Genomic DNA, 18,700 nt, shown 5'->3' with positions numbered 1-18,700 from the left:
AACCTTTGTTTTTGATTCAGAACTTAATGTATCCTTTTAAATAAAAAAAATCAAAAGAAATGGCATTGACGAAATTATTGACACCTGAGACTTAATATTTGGCAGCACAAAACAAAACCTTTTGGTAGCCTTTGGACAAAATAACTGCAGTCAGGCACTTCCTCTAGCCATGAATGAGCTTCCTACACCTCTCTACTGGCAGTTTGGCCCACTCTTCTTGGGAAAATTGCTCCAGTTCTACAAACTGCTCCAGTTCTCCAAGATTTGAAGGATGCCTTCTCCCAACTGCTGTTTTCAGATCTCCCGACAGGTGTTCAATGGGATTTAGATCTGGACTCATTGCTGGCCACTTCAGAACAGTCCAGCGTTTTGTCTTGAAGCATTCCTGGGTGCTTTTTGAAGTGTGTTTGGAGTCATTGTCCTGCTGCAAGACCCATGACCTTCGACGGAGACCCAGCTTTCTGACACTGGGTTGAACATTGCGCTCCAAAATGCCTTGGTAATCTCCTGATTTCATGATGCCATGCACACATTCAAGGCACCCAGTGCCAGAGGCAGCACAGCAACCCCAAAACATCACTGAACCTCCTCCATGTTTGACTGTAGAGAAGGTGTTCTTTTCTGTGAAGGCTTCATTTTGTTTTCTGAAAACATAGAGATGATGTGCTTTACCAAAAAGCTCTAATTTGGTCTCATCTGTCCACAGGACATTCTCCCGGAAGGATTTTGGCTTGTTGGGGTGTGTTTTGGCAAATTCCAGTCGGGCTTTCCCAGCAGTGGGGCCCTCCTGGGTCTCCTACCATAGAACCCCCTTTCATCGAGTTGGCGACGGATTGTGTGAGTTGAAACTGTCGTACCTTGTGTCTGAAGGTCACCTTGAATCTGTTTGGCAGTTGATCGAGGTGCTTTCTCCACCATTCAAACAATTCTTTGCTGCAATCTTCGATCAAGTTTTCTCTTCTCGCCACATCAAGGGAGGTTGGCTACAGTGCCATGGGCCTTAGACTTCCTGATAACATTGCGTACGGTGGATACAGGAACATCAAGATCTCTGGAGATGGACCTGTAGCCTTGAGATTGTCCATGCTTGGCTACAATCTTGTGTCTGACCTCCTCAGACAATTCTCTGGTTTTCTTTCTTTTCTCTGTGCTCATTGCGGTACACATAGTGACACAAAACAGCAGAATGACTCCTTTTCTCTATTCAAACTGGTTGAACGAGTGATTTTTATATTGCAGGCACCTGCAACTCACCACAGGTGAGTTCAATTCCAAAGCAAAGGAGATTCACCTACTTGATATATAATTATTTCTAACAACTTCTAAAAGGTGCCAATAATATTGTCCAGGCCATTTTTGGATTTCTGTGTGGAATAAGCTAAGATTTAGTAATGTTTTCAGCTTTTTTGTTTTGTTTCACTGCAAACCAAAGAAATACACATGTGGATACCAAAAGATTGTTTAATTTCAACAATTTTCTGGCAGAAATGGTGCATTATTTGAAAAAGTGCACGGGTTCCAATATTTTTGTCCACGACTGTATTAAAGTGGGCGTCACCTCTCATCAAGACCAACATGTGGGATGGCAGGATAGCAGTGAGGTGTGGGCAGTCATCTCTGAGCTGTCTAGCCTGGTTTTGAATCTCGGCCCAGCTATAAACTTTTTTTGAATCTCGTTTGTTTTGAATCAAAAGGAGCTGCTGCACAGAAATTGCTGTCGCTTAGTTCGGCATTAAACTGGGTGGCCAGTCTGCCAAAATTATTTGATTAAATTATAAGAGTAAATAAAATAAAAACACCTTTAATCCACAATCTTGCAAGATTCTGTCAAATCACAATTTTTCGGTTAAAAAAAAAGTTAAGCTAAATCAAGCTGAATAAAAAGCACAAGGTAATTTGTAATGGAAATAATAATGTACAACCATAACTCCTTGGACAAAGACCTTTGTATGATATGGGTTTAATGGACATCGGTTGAGTTGTTAGTGAAGAATCATCAGAAAGACATTCACACAAACATAATACATATATCAAACCATGGTATCTGTCTGTGCGTTTGCCTGTCTCCCGTTTATGGCAGCCGCTTCCTGCGCAGCATTTGAAAAGCTGCCGATTGGTTATTTTGCATTTTCATTTCACTTTTCTTGATGCAATAGTCACTCACTTTATTTTCCCTTCCAGTAATCTTTAAAATCGACATGAATATGTGGATTAAAGTGGATTTAATACAGATCTACATGGTGACAATTTAAAATAACTATATTTTGCCCTCGAGACAAATCCAACCTCCTCCCCTGATGTTGCACCACCATTTCACGGTTGCCAGTAGAAGTAACTCAGAGGTTTGGCTCTCAGTGAAACCAAGTGTGCAACACAATTAACCTTTTTAAGGTCCATTAAATAATTAAAATTCAATGATTAATGTTAAACTTTTCCCATCACTGTTTGACAGGTACTTTTACTGGTTATTTATATGGAAGATAGACTATTCGGTCCAAATATGATAAAATGCATTACTTTACTGCAACAGCCCTCTTTTGAGGCATATTTACTTTGCATTTCAAAGAACATATTACAAAGACAAGAAGCGGGCCCTTGGTCTCAATTGATCAAGGAGAAACAATTGATTAGTGTGAAAAAGTTGGCATATCGATCAACACCTTCGAAGAACCAGGGACTTATCAGCCATGAAAAGGAAGATGCTTTATGGCATCATGTTCGATGAGAGAATATTGTAAAGCTTTTATTCCTTTAGATTTTAGCAAAATAATTTGGTGAAGCATCAAATGTATTTTCACTTCTTCCACCAAAGGTGGATGGATGTTATGTTTTCACTCCTGTTTGACTGGCTGTATATCTGTAATCAGGATATCTCAAAAGGTTCTGGACGGATTCAGAAACTTGGTGGAAAGATTCTGTGTCTAACAAAGACAAGTTATTTAGATTTTAAACAAAGACAAGTTATTTAGATTTTAAACAAAGACAAGTTATTTAGATTTTAAACAAAGACAAGTTATTTAGATTTTAAACAAAGACAGTTTTTTTCGATTTTAAACAAAGACAGGTTATTTAGACTTTAAACAAAGACAAGTTATTTAGATTTTAAACAAAGACAGGCTATTTAGATTTTAAACAAAGACAAGCTATTTAGATTTAAAACAAAGACAAGCTATTTAGATTTTAAGTAAAGACAGTTTATTTAGATTTTAAACAAAGACAGGTTATTTAGATTTTAAACAAAGACAGGTTATTTAGATTTTAAACAAAGACAAGTTATTTCGATTTTAAACAAAGACAAATTATTTAGATTTTAAACAAAGACAAGTTATTTATATTTTAAACAAAGACAAGTTATTTGGATTTTAAACAAAGACAGGTTATTTAGATTTTAAACAAAGACAGGTTATTTAGATTTTAAACAAAGACAGGTTATTTAGATTTTAAACAAAGACAGGTTATTTAGATTTTAAACAAAGACAGGTTATTTAGATTTTAAACAAAGACAAGTTATTTCGATTTTAAACAAAGACAGGTTATTTCGATTTTAAACAAAAACAAGTTATTTAGATTTTAAACAAAGACAGGTTATTTCGATTTTAAACAAAGACAGGTTATTTCGATTTTAAACAAAGACAGGTTATTTAGATTTTAAACAAAGACAGGTTATTTCGATTTTAAACAAAGACAGGTTATTTAGATTTTAAACAAAGACAGGTTATTTAGATTTTAAACAAAGACAAGTTATTTAGATTTTAAAGAAAGAGAAGTTATTTAGATTTTAAACAAAGACAAGTTATTTAGATTTTAAACAAAGACAGGTTATTTAGATTTTAAACAAAGACAAATTATTTAGATTGTAAACAAAGACAAGTTATTTAAATTTTAAACAAAGACAAAGTATTTAGATTGTAAACAAAGACAAGTTATTTGGATTTTAAACAAAGACAGTTTATTTAGATTTTAAACAAAGACAGGTTATTTAGATTTTAAACAAAGACAGGTTATTTAGATTTTAAACAAACAAAAAGTTATTTAGATTGTAAACAAAGACAAGTTATTTAGATTTTAAACAAAGACATGGTATTTAGATTTTAAACAAAGACAAGTTATTTAGATTTTAAACAAAGACATGGTATTTAGATTTTAAACAAAGACATGGTATTTAGATTTTAAACAAAGACAAGCTATTTAGATTTTAAACAAAGACATGGTATTTAGATTTTAAACAAAGACAAGCTATTTAGATTTTAAACAAAGACATGGTATTTAGATTTTAAACAAAGACAAGCTATTTAGATTTTAAACAAAGACAAGTTATTTAGATTTTAAACAAACAAAAAGTTATTTAGATTGTAAACAAAGACAAGTTATTTAGATTTTAAACAAAGACAGGTTATTTAGATTTTAAACAAAGACAGGTTATTTCGATTTTAAACAAACAAAAAGTTATTTAGATTGTAAACAAAGACAAGTTATTTAGATTTTAAACAAAGACATGGTATTTAGATTTTAAACAAAGACAAGCTATTTAGATTTTAAACAAAGACAGGTTATTTAGATTTTACACAAAGACAAGTTATTTAGATTTTAAACAAAGACAAGTTATTTAGATTTTAAACAAAGGCAAGTTATTTAGATTTTAAACAAAGACAAGTTATTTAGATTTTAAACAAAGACACGTTATTTCGATTTTAAACAAAGACAAGTTATTTAGATTTTAAACAAAGACAAGCTATTTAGATTTTAAACAAAGACAACCTATTTAGATTTTAAACAAAGACAAGTTATTTAGATTTTAAACAAAGGCAAGTTATTTAGATTTTAAACAAAGACAAGTTATTTAGATTTTAAACAAAGACACGTTATTTCGATTTTAAACAAAGACAAGTTATTTAGATTTTAAACAAAGACAAGCTATTTAGATTTTAAACAAAGACAACCTATTTAGATTTTAAACAAAGACAAGTTATTTAGATTTTAAACAAAGACAAGTTATTTAGATTTTAAACAAAGACAAGTTATTTAGATTTTAAACAAAGACAGGTTATTTAGATTTTAGTGAAGATCTGGATCTGGATCCTAGATTTTTTAGTGATTTCTCACCATCGAGAGGTATGGCCAAAAACTATATACAACACGATATCTCAAAAAGTTATGGACGGATTGGACGAACGTAGTGGACGAGTTGGGTAAGGGACAAGAACAAGCAGATTAAATTTTGGTTCAGGTCCTTATCCAGATCCGACCTATCAGTGGGATACAAAACTGTTCAGCCTGGTGGAGGTATGCCCTCTACCGAGTGCCATTCTAGAAATGTTTTCGTTTTGGCAATCCTTTAAGAATGATCATAGCTCAAGCCGTGATCTGACCTTTTACTTGTTCTTCTTTGCAGACTTGGTTTTTGCAGGCACTGAACGATTCTCACCCGAGGATTTTCGAAAAAAAGCTGGTTCCAGGAAGGATGATTAAGCTTGTGGTATATTTAGATCCTGGCAAATATGGATGAAGGTACACATGCGATCCCCAAAAACACATGCATGAGCCCACACAAGTACTAACAGAGCTTATGTAATGTAAGATCAATTTGAAAATGTCAACCTTACAATTAATTAATTAATTAGATGACGATGCAAAGAACTAGCATTTCCAAGAAATTTGGGTCAACCAAGAAATTTCGTGCAGTAAGGAAAAAATTGAACCAAACTAAAAGAGAGCCAGCATAAGTATGAAGGATTAAAGAACTGCATGATGGGAATTCAGCATGAAAAAAAACCCAAGCATTTGAAAATCTTTATTTCAACAGTGATTGAAAAGGTTGCAGATCCGTAATACAGCAATCTAAGAGAAAAGCGCTTGAATCAGGAAAATGTGCTTGGAATATTCTTGTGTTTTCCAGTTATTGTCAGAACAAAAATGTTAATGGAACTTCCTAACAGGTAAAGATGATATTAATATATTACTATAAATACCTTCACAAATTATACAGGCCCACATACAGCTACAATTAATGTACACTCAGTTATCATAATTAGATTTGATCTTAATCTACTTGTCTATATTAGTGATATGATGGGAGGGGGGGGGCAAGGGGAGGGCGGTAGGGGTTTGGGGGGCAGCGCCAGTACAAAAACGAAACTATTTCTTTTTCTCCAAGCTGCTGCACAAACGTCATCAGATATCATTTTGTTTTACACTTTGAAGCATCTAATGATTGCATAGCCAACAGTGTAACAACTTCAGGAAGAAGTTTCTAAGAGTGCAGTGAAACCTCATATTTCGACATTTAGAGTGCATCTCAAATCTGATCACAGATTAAAATATTGACTTGTCCCATTACTAATGCTGCTACTTATTTAATGGCCCCGATTATTCACACGTTCTTGCAGGGTCGGCTGGGAAACGGTGAGAGAGGAACAGGGAGGACGGGCTGGGGGGTTTTATTTTGGCCCAAGTCTTTCATGAATTGGCTGGCCAGGCATGCCGTTCAACTAAAGGCTGGTATGAAGTCAAATGAGAATCCGCTATTCCGAAAATATGCCTCAAACCCGTAACAAAAATATTTTGCAAATCTTCTGGATAGAAAGAGTGAGCAAGGAGGGAGAAAGGACTGGAAAGAAAAACGTCATGGAGGAAATGAAAAAGAGATCGAGATGGATTGGGCATGCACTGTTCATGGAAAATAACAGTATCACAAAAAGAGTGACACACTGGAAGCCTGAAGGTTGAAGTAGGGTTGGACAACTGACTGATACCTGATGGTGCATGGTGGAATAGGAGCTGAGGGAGCTAGAAAAGACATGGAAGGCGATTAGTCAGTGGGCCCAAGCCATACGAAAATGACGCGAGGTCCTCAAGATGCTCCATGTATCCTTCCCCCCCCCCCCCCCCCCCTCCCAGGCATGAACTGATTGTAAGCAAATAAGCAAGCTGGCGATAACTCGCCTATTCTTCACAAAAGACACTGTAGGATCTTCAAGCTCCACCAAAACATGCCAGCAGATAAGACAATCAGTTTAACGTCTTTCCACAGGACATTTGTTGATGCTTCGCCCTGCATGCAAAATACCTCAATGGCAGTTTAGCTGGATCGAGATTCGAACACATGCTGCACAGCTCAGAAGCGAATATGCACACCTTAAGCCTATCCTGCCAGCCAAAAAAAAAAAAAAAAAAAAAAATTTTTTATGCTTCACAAAAATAAATACTCTGAATTCCCATTGATGATCTTCTATTTTTATTCCCACTAACTTGCCTTTTATTACAGGTCATGCATGTATGCACATCAACAGTCTGTCTATTCCTTTCCTTGAAAGTCAAACCCACCTCACTCTGCCATGACCCTCCACATTGTCGCTTAAAAAAAAAAGTTCAAGGGCAAAAATGAAGTCAATCAATGTGTAGAATTAATCCTATAAACAATCATAGACACAATGATAAACAATAAGGCATTCAAAACGTACAAACAAAACATTCACAAATACATTGTGACCAAAACAAAAGCAAATTGAAAATGTCACATCCATAATAATAAATATATGTGTGTGTATGTGTGTGTGTGTGTGTGTGTGTGTGTGTGTGTGTGTGTGTGTGTCAGTATGTCTCTTCCAAAACTCCAAAACCATGAAATCCAACAACCCGAAACTTTGCATGTGTACCAAGGTAACTCCAAAGAAGTGCCTGAATGAGAACTAGGTGTATCTGTAAATTTAAACACCCCTTTTGAAGATGATTAACGGCTTACCTTAATGAAAAAAATAAAATGCTTCTCTTTAGTCAACCAGACTTCATCTAGCTGGGGTCTTAAACTTCTATTTTGTTTCGACCTCCTAAAAAAGCCTTGCTTTGGCTTCTAATATTTGATAGAAGAATTAAAATTGTTCGATTATAATAATTAAATTATAATCTTTTCTAATTATAATCTAATTATAATTAATATAATTATAATCATAGTTATAATCTAATTATAATCCATTAAACCCGAGCAGCAATCCGTGTTTAGCTTCGGCCTTCGTCTGAGGATGTCTTGTTTTCTTTTGTTGGTACTTGAGTCGACGAAACTATCATCATGCTTAAGAATATTTTAGGTATCGGGAATAAGAAACAGCAAGACCCAAGCACCCAAGAAGGCTTACAGAAGCTGCGTTAGACCGAAGAAACGTTAACGAAGAAACAAGAATTCCTGGAAGGGAAGATCGAGAAGGAATTGGAAACTGCGAAAAAGAACGGGAAGAATAACAAACGCGCTGCACTTCAAGCCCTGAAGTGTAAAAAGATGTACGAGAAGCAGCTGGCACAGATTGATGGGACGTTGTCCACGACTGAATTCCAACGGGAGGCACTAGAAAATGCAAACACGAACACGGAAGTGCTCAAGTCCATGGGTGTCGAGAAGCAATCCGTGTTTAGCTTCGGCCTTCATCTGAGGATGTCTTGTTTTCTTTTGTTGGTACTCGAGTCAACGAAACCATCATCATGCTTAAGAATATTTTAGGTATCGGGAATAAGAAACAGCAAGACCCAAGCACCCAAGAAGGCTTACAGAAGCTGCGTGAGACCGAAGAAACGTTAACGAAGAAACAAGAGTTCCTGGAAGGGAAGATCGAGAAGGAATTGGAAACTGCAAAAAAGAACGGGAAGAAGAACAAAGTGCTAGTATCAAATATTATTGATACAAGAGTGCTTGTTTGTCAAACCCCAGTATTCAATAAAGTCAAATAAGAAAAGTGCGTTTCAACTCATTACAATGACCCGAGCTTCAGACTTCTATCTATTTTCAGTTTTGGCTACAACTTCATCATTTCCCACAAACAACTTTGATGAGTACTTGTTAACTCAGTCAGTTTGAGCTTGGACAACTTCATAGTTATTATATTCACAAAGGAGTGGAAGATGAATTGCCTAAAATTAGGTAATCGTTGCCCATTACGTTAGTTTCTAAAATGTGAAAGGTAGTGGGGGATTAAATCATCAATCTTAAGTAACAAGGAAAATAAATGCAGTTTTCAGATAACAAGGAAAAAATTACAAGCTGAAACCAGGAATATGTATTTTCTAACATTACTGCAGACAGATTTAAAAAATCCTGTGGATAGAAGATTCATTTTCTATAATAATTTTTTAAATCAACTTCTATGAAGCAAATCTATTAAATAACATCAAATCAAAAGGTTGCTCTACAATCAGCACAGACAAAACAACATTTTGATACATACAAGGACAACAGGCGCCAAATGACAACAGCGCCAAAAACCACTAAAAACAAACCATAACAAAGACTTGGTGACGATTCATTTACAATAATGACAGGCCTATTCTCAGCTACTCGAGATGAAGCCAGAGCAAGATACTGTTGAGGTTTTCCGCTCACCGAAGACAATAATGGGCTGGATGTGACGATAGAAAAGAGACACTTCATGGAGGAGTCCAACTTCCACTAACAGCATCAATCCATTTCAAGTAAGTACTGGCAAAGCGACTCTGCATGTGGTTCGTACTCTTCGCCAGAAAGCCAGCAGCAAACTCTTGTTCGGCCTGCAAGTCGTGCCGCTGCCAAGACGGGCAACGCTTAAGTCTCTTCCTCTCATGGCCGTCGTCGCGAGTCTCCAGAGTCTGCAACGAAACTGCCAATGGGCTGAGGGACCTCAAAGGGCCATTATAGGTCTCACAGCTCATTGCTCCAGCCACCTTGTGCCAAATGTGAAATAGGTATCGCCTGCAGAGCAAACAAGTCACCTTAAACTAAAAAAAAAAAAAACTGGGCTGATGTGGATAAAACATCTTATGAATGTTGATGACAAAGAATAAAATAATGAACTTAACCCAAATACAGAGCTGAGAACACAAATGCAAACATAAAAGTTGGTGCATATTCATGCCATTACTGATCTTCGTTCACGGCAACTCAACATAGAAAAGCTATATTCGGCAATGGTTGCCTGCACTACCTCGTTTACCTATTGTCCAACTGTCAGCTCATACGTCACTCTCCCATGAGCCTCAACCGTGTAAGGAAGAAAAAAAAAAGAAGAATAAAATATCATTCAATGTAATCGAGAGTAGGAATCAGTGAAGTCAAGTCAGAAGAGCGTTCCAACAAACTTTGAAGTATTCTTGGCAAATAAATTATCTTATTGAACATGAACATCTGAGCCTCAAGCTTCCCAGTAATATCATTAAACTTTTTTTTTTTTTCCCCAATGCAATTGTGGATTGGAAAGCCAAATGTCAATTCAAAGGTCTTGTCAAACTAAATAAATAGGTATAAAAATGTGGGTTGTTGTTGTTGTTGATTAGTCCCGGTCAATTCTGCTCAAAACGACTCAACCGGCACATTGATAGCATAGCTGGTCGATCTCCCAGGAACGACTCTGAGATCCCTCACATCAAAGATGTTATGCTCTTGTCTTCATGAAGCCAGGACCACAAAATCTTCCATAACGTTTTTTATTGTGTGTGGGGTGGCCCGGCAGAAAGTTTCAGGTGTCATAAAGTCAATGTTTGTACTGTAAAAGCTGTGGGTGGTGTCCGCAGCGGAGGCGTGAAAGGTGAACACGATCAGACACGGGGAGTAATTTTTCTGTGCGTCGATGGGTGTGGGTTTAGTGCCCAAGTTATTGATCGTGTTCATGGTGATGTGGGTATAGATGTTGTTTTTTTTATAGTTTTGTTGATCGGTTGGGGTTGGGGAGGGGGGGGGGGGGGGGAGATGTTTTGAAGCAGGTCGTTTTTGTCCTAGTGTGTCTAGAGGTTTGTGAAGATCCGTGAAGTACATGCAGTGGCACAGGTGGTTGGACATGCAGTGGCACGAGGGCTAAGGGTTGGTACTTGCACCTGCTGGTAACTGCACATCTCATGTCCAAGTGGTCTTTGATTTATTTTTCGTTGAAATGTTTACCTCTGAGTGCAGATGCTCGATGGGTTTTGTTAATGTGCAACCTGTGATGATGAGAAGGGCTTTGTTTTGTATGGTCTGTGCTGTAGGGTATTGAGATGTGTGTTTGATAGGCTGGAGGCCCAAGATGAGCTGGCATAGACAATGACTGATCAAATCGACTGTTTGTATACTCGTGATGTCTGAAGTTGGTGCCTGCGAGTGCCTTAAGTGTGTATATTTTTTGTACCCTTGCCAGAGGAGTGGGTATTGCATTTGGATCCGTTTGTCCATCTGGTTGTCTGTCTGTACATGTGCCAACATAGTGCACAATTTTTGCACGTTATCTTTTTTAACTGAGTACCCCTATAAAGTATGTACAATTAGAATGTGAGTACGTCTATAAAGTATGTACAACTAGAATGTGAGTACATCTATAAAGCATGTACAACTAGAATGTGAGTACGTTTTTAAAGCATGTACAATTAGAATGCGAGAACGTCGATAAAGCATGTACAATTAGAAAGTGAGTACGTCTATGAAGTATGTACAACTATAATGTGAGTATGTCTATAAAGTATGTACAATTAGAATGTGAGTACGTCGATAAAGTATGCACAATTAGAAAGTGAGTACGTCTATGAAGTATGTACAACTTGAATGTCAGTACCCCTTTAACGTATGTACAATTAGAATGTCAGTTCGTCTATAAAGTATGCACAATTAGAAAGTGAGTACGTCTATGAAGTATGTACAACTTGAATGTCAGTACCCCTATAACGTATGTACAATTAGAATGTCAGTTCGTCTATAAAATATGTACAATTAGAATGTGAGTACATAAACAAAACATGCACTATAAAACCACACAAAACAAGTCCTGGTGAGAGTCTGCAATCTTTGATTGCTTTTTCGTGTTACCTCCACCACTGAAGGTGAATGGAGGTTATGTTTTCACCCCTATCTGTTTGTCTGATATTTGCAAACAGGATATGTCAAAAAGTTGTTGATGGATTCAGATGAAATTTGGTGGAGAGGATGGGTATGTGACAATGACAAAAGGATTAGATTTTGGTGAAGATCCCGATCCGGATACGATAATTTTTTAAAGTGATTCTTCATCATTGAGAGATGGGGTCAAAAACGATATGTAGCATATTTCAAAAAGTTGAGGACGGATTATGACAAAACTTGGGGAATTAGTTGGTTAGGCAACAAGAACAAGCCAATTACATTTCGGATCAGTCCGAATCAAGTTCCAGCCTATCAGAGGGATACAAAACCTAAACAGTTCAGCCTGGTGGAGGTATGCTCTCTACCGAGTGCCCTTCTAGTTTAATGTTTATAATGTGATCTGAAAATGATGTGGAGGTTTCAAAAGTGACGCCCAGTATTTTTGTTTGGTGTGTGTTTGTGTGGGATAGAAATGTTGTTCAGTGTGATGTGGGTTGCAGCGTTCCTTCTTGACCTGTATGACATTCGATCTGAGCATATCGTTCATGATGCTGGGATCCAAGGTTCAAATCCCATGTAATGTTGGTATACATATTGGTACAGTCATGTCCAAAAATATTGGCACCCTTGCACTTTTTTCAAATAATGCACCATTTCTACCAGAAAATTGTTGAAATTAAAAAATATTTTGGTACCCACACATGTATTTCTTTGGTTTGTATTGGAACAAAACAAAAAAAAGCTGAAAAAATTACAAAATCATAGCTTATTTCACACAGAAATCCTAAAATGACCAGGACAACATTGTTGGCACCTTTTGGAAGTTGTTAGAAATAATGAGATTTCAAGCAGGTGATTCTCCTTTACTTTGGAATTGAACTCACCTGTGGTGAGTTGCAGGTGCCTGCAATATGAAAATTACTCATTCAACCAGTTTGAATAGAGAAAAGGAGTTATTCTGCTGTTTTGTGTCACTGTGTATGCAAAGCATGGAGAAAATGAGCATGGAGAAAAGAAAGAAAAGGAAAAAAAAAAACCCAGAGAATTGTCTGAGGATATCAGACAAGATTGTAGCCAAGTATGCACAATCTCAAGGCCACAAGTCCATCTCCAGAGATCTTGATGTTCCTGTGTCCACCACACACAATGTTATCAGGATGTTTAAGGCCCATGGCACTGTCGCAAACCTCCCTGGACGTGGCCACAAGAGGAAACTTGATCGAAGATTGCAGTGAAGAATTGTTCAAATGGTGGAGAAAGCACCTTGATCAACTGCTAAACAGATTCAAGCTGACCTTCAGACACAAGTGACAATAGTTTCAACTCGCACCATCCGTCGCCAACTCAATGAAAGGGGGTTCTATGTTGGGAGACCCAGGAGGACCCCGCTGCTGTGAGAGAGACAAAAGAAAGCCTGAATGGAGTTTTCCAAAACACACGTGAGCAAGCCAAAATCCTTCTGGGAGAATGTCCTGTGGACAGATGAGACCAAAATGCAGCTTTTTGGTAAAGCACATCATCTCTATATTTACAGGAAACAAAATGAAGCCTTCAAAGAAAAGAACACCTTCCCTACAGTCAAACATGGAGGAGGTTCAGTGATGTTTTGGGGTTGCTGTGCTGCCTCTGGCACTGGGTGCCTTGAATGTGTGCATGGCATCATGAAATCAGGAGATTTCCCAGGCATTTTGGAACGCAATGTTCAACCCAGTGTCAGAAAGCTGGGTCTCCATCGAAGGTCATGGGTCTTGCAGCAGGACAATGACCCCAAACACACTTCAAAAAACACCCAGGAATGCTTCAAGACAAAACGCTGGATTATTCTGAAGTGGCCAGCAATGAGTCCAGATCTAAATCCTATTGAACACCTGTAGGGAGATCTGAAAACAGTAGTTGGGAGAAGGCACCCTTCAAATCTGGGAGAACTGGAACAGTTTGCACAAGAAGAGTGGGTGAAACTGCCAGTGGAGAGGTGTAGGAAGGTCATTCATGGCTATAGGAAGTGCCTGACTGCAGTTATTTTGTCCAAAGGCCGTGCTACCAAATATTAAGTCTGGGGTGTCAATAATTTTGTCAATGCCATTTCTTTTTATTTTCTGATTTCAAAGGATATATTAAGTTCTGAATCAAAAACAAAGGTTCTGTAATATTAACACTGAAATAAAGAATTGTGGAGACCAAATAATTTTGTCAATTTCAACTTATTTTTGGAGAAAATTGTGAGTTATTTGAAAAAAGTGCAAGGGTGCCAATATTTTTGGCCACGATTATACATGTGTGGGGGTAGGTAAGAAAATACAGTAGGAAAGGTAGAATTGTATAGAAATAGTATGGACCATGTGATGCACAAGAGCATTTTGATGTGCATAAAGTAGGGAAAATGTAGCTCAAGGTTGTTTAAATGTTCATCATACGAGGGATGATGACATGTTAATTAGTAGTAGGGTTTAAGGTTAATTTCCCCTTTTCGTGAAAATCTGTGGCCATCCCTAACATTTTTGCCAGTATCACCGGTGAAGCTAATCACCCTGCATGGACACGATATAGTGAAGATCCTCCCAGGAGAGGCGGAGCGACCGTGGTACGGTTGGCAGGGGAACAGGGCCGGCAGGCCACGCCTCCCGAGTTACGCGGCCGGATGATGTGGGCGAGCTCGAAGAGGAAGCTTCGCGATTGGTTGGGTAAAGCAGAGAGTGTGTGATTGGTTCTTGCTAGAGAAGAAGCGGGGAGATGGTCTTCTGAGGAGAGCGCGTTGTCGGTGCGACCTAGGAGGCTCATTGTCGAGGGTGTGTTTGCGGCAGGACATTTTTCTTCCTTCCCCAAAAAGAAGGATTTATTTTCTTTATCACGCCGAAGGGGTGCGAAGCGGTGGACGGAGAAGAAGGGAACGAGGGCCGTGCTCACCAACCGCCTTGATACCATGCGCTTTCAACGCACAATGTTGCCACCATTTTGCCAGTCTTCACACCTGGTGGCTCTGGGCTTCGACAGCCGCCGACCTTACCACAGGATCCATTTTGGGGCCAGTCGAGTGTGCCGGACCATAAATTTAATTTTCTTACCTCTCCCTGTGTGCGTGTTTGTGTCCGTAAGTGAGGATCCTCAACTTAGCATTTTACCTCAGCCTTATTTTCTTTATTTTCATTCCGCGCCTCATTTTATTATAAATCATTATCGTTACATTTTCATTGTCGTGTTTTTGGTTGGGTTTCGGAATAAAGCCGTGTCTCTGTGTAGTTACACGCTTCGTGTCTCTTCCATCTCGTGCGTGCAATAACTGCCATAACTGGGAGGTCACCTCGGGAGTTATGGCTGGTTCGGTTCATCGGTCCAAGGCTGGTGTTAACTAGCTATGGACGCAACAATATTTTTCAGGAGGGGGAGAGAACACGTGATCGCGATGGCGACTCGTATCAACTGCCCTAAAATCAAGGCTGGGTGAAGGAATTATACCACTTTCATCTGGAGATTTGAACATCCAGTGGCTTTAGGTAAGATTTCAGACAACTGTGCTGCTTTCTGAGGCCACCCATAAGCCTTTGAGTGCAAAAGAAAGCCTAGCAGGCCTCACTTCACCCAACTGTGCTGGACCCTCTTGCTATGCTTTGATCTCACTCATGTTGCCTCACGTCACTCGTGTGTGCCAGCCACATATATGCCCACTGTTTCTATAGAAGCTACATTCAGTATTGGTCACCTACGTTGCATACTTAAAAATCACAGCAATGCAAAAATGCCACTTCTACCCTCAGAATGCAATGAAAATAAATTAAAAACAAAACTACAGGACTCCAGAAACATTACTGACCTGTGGCTCCAAAGGCTTTCATGTCCAGGGTAAGCAAGGTTGAGATCTGTGCAGAGGTCAAACTCATTGTGAATGTGTTGAGCTGCCAGAGATCCTCCTGGGCACATCTCTACTGCAGGTATATTTGTGCTGGGATGCATATGCACACAGGCTTGTGACATTCCGACAGAATCAGCTGCCAGAGCACCGAGGAGGAACTGTCGGTAATGGAAGCCACTATGGTCAGATACGTGACTCTCGACCCAAGCCCGAGTGCTCTCAAGCTCAGCCTGCAGTACCTATGTGGGATTGTAGCAGCGGAGACGTTGGTAAAGATGAGAGGGAGAGGAATGAAGGATATATTGAACGGCCAAATGCAAATATTACAGATTCAACCAGACACTGGTTCAAAACGAATATCAGCATCAATCAAAGGCAGCGTGGCCATCTCTAGGAAATGGATTGTGAGAACTGTAAGATAGCTTGACATACGTCCTGCAAAGTTTTCCATGTCCACATGCAAGTGCAATCAGAGAGACAACCAGTATAAGGTTCCATCTTAAAGATGTTTGTTCAGTCAATCCAGATCAACATTCCATAATCTAGTGCTTGGCTGAATGGACTGAGATATCACTTGCAGCTGGTATGGTAATGAAAATGAGAGGTCCTACCTTATGGCAACAGCCTGCAAGGTGCTGCACTACCCAACATCGGTGTGACCATGCATTGTAGTTGCTGGGGTATCGGTCAGCAGCAGCTGTGCACACCATCAATTCACCACGCAAAAGAGTTTGAAAGGCCTCAGACAAATCTCCACTGGGAGCTTCGGCCATCTTTTTAGCAGCTACCAATTGCTGCAGCAGCCACCGCCTTGGAAGGGAAGGTAAAGTTAATGGTAAAAAGATAGATTAACAAAGGATTCGCAAAAGCTGGTTAACAAATAATCACGGACAGTCACCTTAGCATGCAGTTTGGGATATATATTGCTACAGCTGTCGGGTTCGTCCAGTTGCCTGGTCCAAATCCTGATGCACGGTGTCAAAGCGATCATGACGACTGATTGCTTATATCATTATGAGCTCGATTACAGGCCTGTTTGCCACAATACTTAGCTCCAATGGAACCACCGAGCTTGTCGATGCATTACTCTGATCGGTGCCATGCATCCGTTACACTAATGGCGACGGAGAGAATCGCTTGACACCAACACAGTCTCGTCCTGCGTGCTAATCACCAAACCCAATCTGTCCTTCAACGGACATATTCAACCAAACTAGCGATGAAGCCATTGAAATTCCCCCAGACACCAAGTGGTTTTATAAAATATTGAACACTTGGGGAGCAGTAAGGAATGCAAAGGAATGCAATAATTAATCATAACCCAAATCCATATGTGCCCATATTAATCAACAGGAACCATATGTAATCCTTAAGGCCTCATGCATCCCTTAAGAGATGGACAAAGATGGATCCCACAAGACAGGAAATACCACTGCTGTGTCCTGTAGGATGCAGCGAGATCCAAGAGGAGCCACAGATTTGGTTGGAACATTTTAAGTCCATGACCGGAGCTTGGGTGAGCAGGGAGAGTGGACATGGCTTCTTGGGTGTGGGTGGGGGAGAGGAGTGTGAGCAGGCTGCCAGCTGTGCTGGAAAAGCCCGTTCTGCAGGAAAAACCCGTCTATGCACTTCACGCAAGCTCCCCGCCGAAGTTCCCTTTGCGAGTCCTCTCTGGCAGAGCCTAATCACCTAATTTTATAGAGTCTGCCCCCACCTGATTTTGTGATCCCCTTTATCCCATCGTCGGCTATTAGTTCAGGGCCAAGTTCGTGGTTCAGGCCATCCCCCTCCCAAACTGTCATTTAGCACCTTTGGTGCACTTAGCTGTCATGGAGGCCTTCCTGCTTAGACTCAAACTGATGGCCTGTCAGAATGCTTTAAAAAGCACATTTAAATACAGATTACGTTCTTTGGCGCACTTAGTAAGGACATGAAGAAGTGGAACGAAGGGAAAGTTGTTTTCGGCACAAACATGTGGGGAAGGTTCGCAACAGCTTTCTAAACATAAAACGATGCATATTCTATATCATAATTAAATTACCTCAGGTTTACCCTGAAACAAACAATATGGGAAATAACCAAATAATATGGGAAATAATCAATAGACAGTGTCTGTCTATGCAAAATTGCCCCCTAAAAGGCATTCTCAAATAGAATGCCACTTAGTAGAGCGCATACTCCCGCCGTGGGTCAAGTTGGAATAGTACGATTTCAGAAAAGTTTGAGGGAGTAGTTCAGTGACAACACAAGACAGACACTGCACAGATATATATTTAGAATATATAGAAGATAATGTTTAAAAAAACAGGGCAATTTCACTTACATTTTCGGATTCAGCATTCAATTCTATATAAGTGAGTGTATTTTGAGGCATGTGTGACTTCAAATAAAATTGTAAGCCAGAAAAACGTTCGTTTCATTCCTTAGGGTTACAACATGTAAAACTGGCCCAAACGTCAAAACAAAACTCGCTCATTTTAAGTCGTACAAGCTAATGCGACCACTCATTCTTCTGGGAAGAATCCCGTGCACATGCTTGTCACACTTATAACTCACCTAAGTCTTTATAAGTTCATCAAATACTGACACCGCAATTGACATTGGCTGAGGTAAATGTTGATATCTCTTCTGAGGTAAAAACAAACAAACAAAGAAAAACAGTTTTAAAGCATTATACGTATGAAACGATACATTTTATGAAACGGGGAAACCTAATACACACTTTGGTGGTTTTAAAATGACAGAATATGTCTTTATTAGAAAAAAAAAACAAAAGAACCTTGAAGATGACGCTGCTAACAAAATACACCGCTCTAACGCATAACCACGAGTTTAAAATACATTTACAACAAATATGAAAACTATTTTCATATCACAATGTTAAATATAGAATATACAGAAGATAATGCTAAAAAAAAGGAGCCCGATCTTCCAATGGTAAAAAAAATCCTTCAAAAAATTCCTGGATCCGGATGATTCCGGATCCGGAATAATATCCTGAGCTTCACCAAAACCTAATCAATTCTTCC

At 38.9% G+C, this 18,700-nt stretch overlaps 1 protein-coding gene across 1 annotated transcript in view; it reads right to left on the bottom strand.

Annotated features, from left to right (window-relative positions):
- Positions 1–5,776: 5,776 nt before the first annotated feature.
- The window catches only part of PTAR1 (protein prenyltransferase alpha subunit repeat containing 1), a 43,787-nt gene continuing 30,863 nt past the window's right edge, over positions 5,777–18,700 (bottom strand). The window contains exons 5-8 of the mRNA XM_068107174.2: positions 16,283–16,481; positions 15,633–15,910; positions 9,368–9,712; positions 5,777–8,617 (exon numbers count right to left, since the gene is read on the bottom strand). Of these exons, the coding sequence (XP_067963275.2) occupies positions 9,412–9,712; positions 15,633–15,910; positions 16,283–16,481 (778 nt within the window). The 3' untranslated portion in view covers positions 5,777–8,617; positions 9,368–9,411. The remainder of the gene's footprint in view (positions 8,618–9,367; positions 9,713–15,632; positions 15,911–16,282; positions 16,482–18,700) is intronic.

This window comes from Myxine glutinosa, chromosome 2 (assembly GCF_964187855.1).
Source record: "Myxine glutinosa chromosome 2, kmMyxGlut1.1, whole genome shotgun sequence".
Classification (NCBI taxonomy): domain Eukaryota; kingdom Metazoa; phylum Chordata; class Myxini; order Myxiniformes; family Myxinidae; genus Myxine; species Myxine glutinosa.
The sequence above is the reverse complement of the archived record's forward strand: the minus strand, read 5'-3'. Positions and strand labels throughout refer to the sequence as shown.